General features: G+C 45.9%; 1 protein-coding gene across 1 annotated transcript in view; it reads right to left on the bottom strand.

Moving 5' to 3' along the window:
- Positions 1-5,296: 5,296 nt before the first annotated feature.
- LOC140551027 (uncharacterized) overlaps positions 5,297-10,008 on the bottom strand; it is a 63,415-nt gene continuing 58,703 nt past the window's right edge. The window contains exon 6 of the mRNA XM_072674397.1: positions 5,297-5,742. Within this exon, the coding sequence (XP_072530498.1) occupies positions 5,297-5,742 (446 nt within the window). The remainder of the gene's footprint in view (positions 5,743-10,008) is intronic.

The raw sequence follows: 10,008 nt of genomic DNA, 5'->3' as shown, positions 1-10,008 counted from the left end.
CACCTGAAGAGCCTCCTACTGAAGACACGCCCACTCCAGCACACCGCGGTGAGACGCTCCCGCCACGCCCAATGAAAGACACTCGGCTCATAAAGCCACGCCCACTGGGAGCACGAGAAGGGACTCCAATGTTATAATTTAGATTTCAACAATTAATGATAAATATATGGATATAATTATATATACATTTATATATTTTATTATATAATTTATTTAGTTTTAAACTGTACTCTATATAATACATATGTTATTATATTATTACTATTATATTTGTATTTATAAATGCATAACATGGACACATAAATATACAATAAAAAATGTTTATATTATACAAATGTATATTACATTTATTTATATAACATTTATGAATTTATATCATTTAAAAATGTATATGAAATGTATAAAATGTAAATTTATATAATTTATATTATATATATATATTTTTTTACAAATATTGTAAACAAGTAAATAATGTAAATAAATCAAATAAAAATAAATAAATCTCTTTAGACAAATTACTGGCATAATTACTCTCATTTACTTATTTAACAACAAAAAACTAAATAAATATTGATAAATGTGGTGTTTACACAAATAAAGGAACATATTACCCAGACTTGTGTGTGTCTGAATATTAATAAATAAATAAATAATAATATAAAAATAATAATAATAATATATAATAATAAATATAATATAATATAATATAATAATGTATTATAGTAATAATACAATAATTTTTATTACTATTATTAGTAGTATTATTTTGTAATAATAATTATTGTATTATTACAATTATATATGAGGATCTCAATGTGCGAGAAGTCCTCGCGGTGTCCGAGATGCTACCACCCTTCTCCTGGTACATTATTATCATGCCCTTTTGGACATCAGCTAAATCACGTCCTTTGCCCGTAGTGATGGTTTTTCATTCCAGCCCAATGGTGGTTATAATATTCTGCTATTTTCTTGCTTTATAATTTAATCTTTCACTTTAGATACTGAAAGTTTCCATTACTTCAAGATTTTAAAATGAGCAGGTGAAGAAGTGGTCACTTCCTGTGGCCCTGCTGGCTTTTCTACATCACGGTTTGCACTTTTTCCGCAGATGTTTATTACAGGAAGCAGAACATGACTTTTCATGTGGTTGATGCGTGACACCAGTGTAGGCTTGCGTGGACATTTGCTAGTCAAATGAGGCGGCACAGGCCTACAGAGTGTCTGCGTTATGCAAATGAGCTGAAGGGCATCTTCACTTCTATACAGTCCTGTCGCTCACCACTGTATACAAGCCCCGCTCTTAAAAATATCAGATCCTTGAGGAGCGTTTGGAGGTTCTTCAGTTTGAACCTGTGGAGGAAGCAGTTTGAGGAAGTTTCAAGGAACCTCTTTCTTCTAAATAAAACTTTCTCGAAGGTCCCTCAAAGCACCTTAAGATGTTCCTTCACTGTTTCTAATGGAAGAACCTCAAGGATCTTCTACTTTTAACAGTGTATAGTTTCAGAACAACAGCAGGACACACCTCAGACCCTCAGCTTTTCAGGGATCTGGACAGTCAGGCGTGAGTGTAGGACACACCCTGCCGGGAACTGGAACCACTGGAATGGGGTTAAAAGGTCTCCTTATTCCCCCGTTCATTTACACTTACACTTTTGTCATTTAGCAGAAAGTTTTATCCGGAGAGACTTACAGGAGTGCTTAGTCATCCACACAGGAAACATCTTAAGCTAGTGCGAATGGGCTGCACTCCAAACAATACTGGGTTCTGCATAGAGCTGAATAGGGGTTCTTGGTTGAATGACCTATTAAACGACCTAAAGACCAAACCCTCACACCCTTAACCAGACAAAGAACCACTGAAGCATCTAAATGATTCTTTGAGCGGTCATAGTTTTGTATAGAAGCCAGTCAAGGGGATTGAACTGGTGACCTTCTGGCCCCATACCCACTTCTGTAACCCACCCATGGCTCTCACCCTACCCCCACCACTACCTGCCAGCCCAGGGGATTGAACTTGTGACCTTCTGGCCCCAGGCTCATTTCTATGACCTATAGACCACAGCTGCCCCTTGAGCTGAATTTAACCCACCCATGGCTCTCACCCTACCCCCACCACTACCTGCCAGCCCAGGGGATTGAACTCGTAACCTTCTGGCCCCATACCCACTTCTGTAACCCACCCATGGCTCTCACCCTACCCCCACCACTACCTGCCAGCCCAGGGGATTGAACTCGTAACCTTCTGGCCCCATACCCACTTCTGTAACCCATCCATGGCTCTCACCCTACCCCCACCACTACCTGCTGGTCCAGGGAATTGAACTGGTGACCTTCTGGCCCCAGACTCACTTCTATAACGTTCAGGCCACAGCTGCCCCTTGAGCTGGATTTAACCCATCCATGGCACTCACTCTACCCCACCACCACTACCTGCTGGTCCAGGGAATTGAACTGATGACCTTCTGGCCCCAGACTCACTTCTATAACCCATCCATGGCACTAACCCTACCCCCATTACCACTACCTGCCGGTCCAGGGAATTGAACTAGTGACCTTCTGCCCCCAGACCCACTTCTATGACCTTTAGACCACAGCTGCCCCCTTGAGCTGAATTTAACCAATCCATGGCACTCACCCTACCCTCACCACCACTACCTGCCGGTCCAGGGAATTGAACTGATGACCTTCTGGCCCCAGACTCACTTCTATAACGTTCAGGCCACAGCTGCTCCCTTGAGCTAGACCCTTGAAGCAAGATATGCCTAGACATTGCTGAAGATCCTACATCACGGTGCTGCTCTACAGTCCAATGAAGAGCAATCTGGGTCTTTTTTCATTGAGAGGTTGTTTTTAATACTTGATTTGCATATTTGCATATTTATTGTAGAGTAATCAGGCCAAGCAGTCGCCAACATGACCAGCCATATCCAGATAACATCACTCATTACTGTATCTGTCAGGGGTTAGAACGTCACCACATTGTCGTAAAGAGACTCATACAATCAGCCCATGTTTGAAATCTCTCTCTCCATCACTAAGTGCAATGGCATGCATTATGGATGCGCTACAAGAGGAACAGATCGAACACAGTCCTGTTATTCATCAAGTGACATGAAACCGAGCATCAATCCACACTATCGTAAAGACATTCACTATAGCTACAACTACCAGGAACCAAAAAACTGTGACATGTGACCAATCTGCAGGACTTCTGCACCCTATACACAACACCTTACATCACAGTTTGTGCTAATATACCGTGCAGGGCAGGCCAGGGTCAGTTGTCACACTCTCACTCAGGCTCTAGAATCATCTGAACCATAACATTAACACCACTGACAGGTGAAACGAAGAACACTGATGATCTAGGGAACCCATTGGGAACCTCTCAGGGGGTGGAATCTCCTCAATCCTACGGTCAAGCGTAATGATCTGAGATACTTTGACTGATGAACCAAACTGTGATGTTCTGGACGACTGGGTCAGAACATCTCCAAAACCTCAGGTAGGCCTTGTGGGGTGTTCCCGGTATGCAGTGGTCAGAGCTCCAAGAAAAGGCAATCTTCTTAACTTACAACTTACAAGGATCTGCTGCTAACGTCTTGGTGTTCCAGATACCACAGGACACCTTCAGAGGTGTTGTGGAGTCCATGCCTCGAAGGTCCAGAGGGGGACCAACTCAGTAGCAAGTATAATGCAATGACACAATGTATAATAAAAGCCCTGGTTAACATGTATAACATTTTTGGAGCTCGATGTTTCAACCACTGGTAGACCAGAGGCCTACGGGCCACTGGTAGACCAGGGAACTTTGTATTCCATTGTATATATATAGTGCATTTGTGACAGAGTGAGGTCGGTTGTCAGGCAACATGATCCAGACCCAGGATGAGGCTGGATTGAGATGGAGATGACCTCACAACCCTATGTGTTTCAGCTAGAGAGAAGGTAATATTATAGATGAACTCTACAACCAGTGTGACAACCAACCCTGGTCTCCCCCATAACACAGGGTTTTTGGTGATGAATCACTGAGAACATCTCCTATTGGTCAGTGGGTCTTGCATAGTTTTGGGCTTGTTCTTTGGTTGTAGCAAAATCGTGCTTTCTTTTTGGCTTAATGACCAATAAAATGGCAGGTTCTCCTTGTTTCCAGTGCAGGGGGTTTTCTGAAGGGCGACGCTGTGAGAACTTTTGAGAGGAAACAGTTCAGTTGCTTCAAGGCAAATCTTTTACAAAAGTGCAGGCATGCCATGCTAGTTGTCCATCATGCTTAGCATTAGCTGGGTGCTCTGGGGCAGGCAGTTATAATAGGCTACTAAGTTTCTATACTGTGTGAATGGCCACGTGTGTCAGTGCCCTCTGGTGGCTCAAGGGTGCTACGGTGGGGTAAATTATTCCCCTGAGAGTCTCATTACTTTTGACCAGGTAGGCCCAGTCCAAGTCCTGGAGACTTCAGTTCCAGGCCTAATCCAACACACTTGATCCAGGTTGTGAAGGCCTTTGGGGGGGGTATACTAGTGCCAGGTGAGAACTAAGGTGGTAACATCTCCAGGACCATGATTAAGCACCCCTGCTCCAGACTATCTCACCTGAAGAGTCCCACATGTGTTCCACCAGTCCATCCCACCTGTAGAGTCCCACAGGTGTTCCACTTGTCCATCTCACCTGTAGAGCCCCACAGGTGTTTCACCGGTCCATCCACCTGTAGAGTCCCACAGGTGTTCCACTTGTCCATCTCACCTGTAGAGTCCCACAGATGTTCCACCAGTCCATCCTACTTGTAGAGTCCCACAGGTGTTCCACTTGTCCATCTCACCTGTAGAGTCCCACAGGTGTTTCAACCGGTCCATCCCACCTGTAGAGTCCCACAGGTGTTCCACCAGTCCATCCTGCTTGTAGAGTCCCACAGGTGTTCGTCTAGTCCATCCCACCTGTAGAGTCTTACAGGTGTTCCACTTGTCCATCTCACCTGTAGAGCCCCACAGGTGTTTCACTAGTCCATCTTACCTGTAGAGCCCCACAGGTGTTTCACTAGTCCATCTTACCTGTAGAGCCCCACAGGTGTTTCACTAGTCCATCTTACCTGTAGAGCCCCACAGGTGTTTCACTAGTCCATCTTACCTGTAGAGTCCCACAAGTATTAGTCCAATCAATCCTCCTGTAGAGTATCACAGGTGCTACTCCAATCTATTGCACCTATAGAGTCCCACAGCTGCTCCTATAGTCCATCTCACCTGTAGAGTCTCACCTCACAGGTGCACAGTGGGGCCCTCAACACCTGTCTTGAGCTGTATTACACTTGGTATTGAGGTTTATATAAGCTATATGTCCTCTTAAAAGAACTGTGCTGCTTCATTTCCCGAGTGATGGGCATCAAGACCACGCCCACCACCAGCACCACCAGGCCAATGGAGAGCAGTGCCGGGCCCAGGAGTTTTGTTGCCTTAACGGAGACACCAGAGAAATACAGCCCACTCAGCACCATGCCACAGGCCAGCACGCTGCCCCCGGTGGTCATGAGAAGGATTGCATGGCGGTAGAACTCACAGGACCCACGGGCTGCGCTGGAGTGCCACATGGACTCACTGCGGGAGAGGCTGAAGATGGTGCTCTCCGTGTAGGGTGTCAGCTGCTCTGGGGAGAGAGAGCGGGAGCGCTCCCCTAAAGGGATGTTCTCCGGGGGGGCTGTCATGGTCATCAGATCTTTGCTGACCAGCCTCTGGAGCTCGGAGGAAAATGCTGGAGAGTGAATGAACAGGGAGGACAAAAGTGCAGTGTTAGAACACAGGGCTGGGTTTGGGCTGCATTAGATAGCCTATGACATGTCCAAAAGTTTGTAGACACCTCCTTCACTTCAGCATTTCTTCTGAAATCAAGGAGATTAACAGGGAGTTTGTCCCTCCTTGCTGCAATGGCAGCCTCTACGCTTCTGGGAAGGTTGTTGTGAATATTGCTGTGAGGAAGATTTGATTGCAATCAACCTCACAAGAGCATCAGGGAGGTCAGGAGTGATGTGAAATGATGATGACTCTGTTGGAGTTCTGCCACTCCAACTAATCCCAGAGGTATTGGGTGGAGCTCCATCATCACCACTCTGGAGAACCCCACTGGTCTACATTTGAAGTTTCTATGGAGGTTGTCGGCAACAAGTGCACCTTAAAGTAGCATCTTTGCTGATTAAAAGTGGTGTCTGAATACTTTTGGACATCTGGTGGGCGTGTTTTTGCACAGATTTTAGGCTCTGTAGCAGTGAGATCAGATGATTGTGATAGGCAAATGAAGCATCTAACACTGTAAATGTTTTTAATGAGCATTCTGAGCAGTCCCTGATGTCCCGATGATGCAAAGTGCTCATCTGATCCATGCTGGTAATGATAATGCAGGCCTTTCTTCAGCTGTGTCCCATTAAGGCTCAGCTAATGTGTTTCGATGTCTTGCTTCTCAATGTGTAACACTAGAAACACAGTGCCGTTACTTGGGCCACAGCATGCAGTTCTAGCCTTGGAACAGCTCTGCACACACTTCTGAACCTCAGCATCTATGCAAACAGTCAAATACAGTAAACAGACTAAAGTATTTGGACGCCTGCTTATGCAATGTTTCTTCTGAAATCAAGGCTATTAAAAAGAGTTTCTCCTGCTTTTGTTGGAGTAACTGTCTCTACTGTCCTGAGAAGATGAAGGCTTTTTATTTTGGAGTAGAGCATTGCTGTGAGGATTTGATTGCATTCAGTGAGAAGAGGGGCATTAGTGAGATCAGGATGTTGGATGATGATCACCACCCAACATTATCCCAATGCAACGTCCCGAAAGTACTGGATGGAGCTCCACCATCCATCATTCAGAGAACACAGTTCTTCCACTGCTCCACAGCAGCTCAATGCTGGGGGGCTTTACACCCCCTCTAGCCCACGCCTGGCATTATTAGGCAGCATGGTGTCAATAGGTTCATGTTATTGATCTACTCCAGAGAGTCCTATTCTATTGGCAGTACTTCTTCTCTACAGGGCCTAGACAAGCTGTGTGTGCAACGGGTGTAACAGTTGTAAAGTAGCTGACTGCATTCATTACCAGGGGTGTCCACAAACATTTGGACACATAAGGTATATAAACAACACCCCACCCTAAAACCCTAAGCACACTGTCTTCAGCAATGAAAGTCTGGAAATCTGGGGGTGCTGCAGCTGCCTCGGCCCGCTCCCGTCCCACGTCCCTGTTATTCACCATGCAGACGTTTGTCTGATTGAGAAGATCTGAGGGCAACACTGAGAACTTAGCATGCGAGCGCTAAGCTACACAGCCCCGCTCCTCACTAGACCACACCCTGGCCTCGTGGACAGCGGTGGTCTTTAAACCCCTCAGCATCTCCAGACTGAACAGCAGCTCTTAGAAGTTGCTTCAGTCGACATTCTACAAAAGGGTTCTCTGATTGATGCCATAGAAGAACCATGTTTATCTAAGCATTCACACTCACACACCTCACACACACTCACACACCTCACACACACTCAAACTTCAGAGTGTAGGTCATACACTGACCGCTCCACTGCAGGATAGAAAATACTGAAATACGCCCCCCCCTTCCCTCCACACACACACCTGCCCCGCCCTGTCCTTGATTCAGGTTGAGGTGGTCTTACCTGAAGCAGAGAGGGTCTAATGATCAGATCAGCTGCAGATGTTATCCATCATCCATCACACCATCAGCACATCAGCACCAGCTCTGTCCATACTGGGAGCCAGGGAAGTGATTATCCCTCCTTCTGTGTGTGTGTGTGTGTGTGTGTGTGTGTTAATGTATTAGAAATGCTCTCTCTGGAAAAACTCCCAGCATCTTCCTCCCACTTACTCTCTCTCTCTCTCTCTCTCTCTCTCTCTCTCTCTCTCTCTCTTACTCTCTCTCTCTCTCTCTCTCTCTCTCTCTCTCTCTCTTACTCTCTCTCTCTCTTACTCTCTCTCTCTCTCTCTCTCTCTCTCTCCCTCTCTCTCTCTCTCTTTCTCAAATGGATGGATGATGATGGATGATTTGAACCCACACATTCTGCAGCCTGCACTGTAGTGTTGACCACACTGACCGCTCCAGCTGTTAATGTCCACTCACTGAACATCACAGACTAACAGTGCTGATGGAGCCAGACTGGTCAGATTACACCCACACTTACATTCAATTACATTACTTACATTGAATTGAATTGAATTGAATTGAATTGAATTGAATTGAATTGAATTGAATTGAATTGAACTGATCTGGACTAGATTGGACTGATATAACTGAACTAAACTGAGCTGAATGAAAGAATCTATACTCAGCTGAACGGGCAATATTTTAATTGAACTGAACTAAAACAAACTGAACTGAACTGAAACTGGACCGGACAGGTCTTTAACAGAAAAGTCTGGATCTAAAGACTCATTTAACTCTTAACTTCCAGAAGTAGAGCCATTCCGAGAGGAGAGAGAGCAGAGAGAGAGAGAGAGAGAGAGAGAGAGAGAGAGAGAGAGAGAGAGAGAGAGAGAGAGAGAGAGAGAGAGAGAGAGAGAGAGAGAGAGAGAGAGAGAGAGAGAGCGCCTCTTGTGTCGTTTGGTTGTGTGTGTTTGATCTCACTCTGGACTCATTAGCACCACTAATCAGATTCTCCCAGCTTTCTGCAAACCAGAGGAACCCTAATGAACACTCTCACCACCCTCAGAGGAACCACCCTCACTCTCTCTCTCTCTCTCTCTCTCTCTCTCTCTGTCTCTCTCTCTCTCTCTCTCTCTCTCTGTCTGTCTGTCTTTATCTGTATCTCTCTCTCTCTCTCTCTGTCTTTATCTGTATCTCTCTCTCTCTCTCTCTCTCTCTCTCTCTCTCTCTGTCTTTATCTGTATCTCTCTCTCCCTCTCTGTCTGTCTGTCTGTCTCTCTCTCTCTCTCTCTCTCTCTCTCTCTCTCTCTCTCTCTCTGTCTCGCAGCACTAAAAGGCAGTATGATGTTTCCTCTCAGTGATGAGATCATCCCTCCATTCCTCTTGTCCCTCTCCTACTCCTCCTCCTCCTTCTCCAAAGAGCAGGAAATGATGGACACTGACCATTAGCACTAGAGCCAAGAAAATGTGTGTGTGCACCACAATACACACATACCCCCCCCCCCACACACACACACACACTAAATACACGATATACACACTACAGATACATACAGGTGTAACAGTAGTGAATCATTACTGAACTGGATCTGAGAACTGACCCAAAGGAAAGGTGAGAGGGGAAGACTTGGGTTAGGCAGAGGTGCGCAGTGGGAGTCAGTGCAGGGTCTGAAGCTGCAGCTGTGTGTGAACAATAATCCGCATCACTCCCACATCCTCACCACTAGAGGGCAGTAAAGGCCTGTGTTTGGAATAAGTGGAGGCTGGAAGCTCATTCAGCGTCTTCAGAGACCAAGACTGACAGTATACCTGTTAAAATGGTCCCACCCATGAGATGAGGTGTGCAAGGGGAGAGGCTGTGGTGTATTATGGGTGGGGTTTTATGGAAGGTGTCTGAGGGGTGTGGCTCTGGTGTCTGAGGGGTGTGGCTCTGGTGTCTGAAGGGTGGGATTGTGATGTGTGAGGGGTTGAGATTTGTGTGAGGTGTGTCGGACGTATCATTGTGAAGTTTGAGGGGTGTGGTTATTGTGTGTAGAAGGCGTGGCTTTTTGTGAGTTATGCAAATGTGCTGCTGTGAAGTTTGAGGGGTGTGGTTATTGTGTGTGAGGGGTGGAACTTATTTTTGAGAGGTGGGGCTTTGTGTGAGGTGTGTAAATGTGCTGCTGTGGTGTTGGAGGGGTGTGGCTATTATGTGTGATGGGTGGGACCTTGTGTGAGAGGCAGTGCTTAGTGTGAGGTGTGTGTAAGATTGGCGTCTGTGGTGTTTGAGGGGGGGGGCTGTGATGTTTGAGGGGTGGGACTATTCTGTGTGATGGGTGGGGCTTTGTGGGGTGGGACTCTATTCAAGAGGCGGGGCTTTGTGTGAGGTGTGTAAATGTGCCA

This window comes from Salminus brasiliensis, chromosome 3 (assembly GCF_030463535.1).
Source record: "Salminus brasiliensis chromosome 3, fSalBra1.hap2, whole genome shotgun sequence".
Taxonomy (NCBI): domain Eukaryota; kingdom Metazoa; phylum Chordata; class Actinopteri; order Characiformes; family Bryconidae; genus Salminus; species Salminus brasiliensis.
This window is presented reverse-complemented; position numbering and strand designations above follow the sequence as displayed.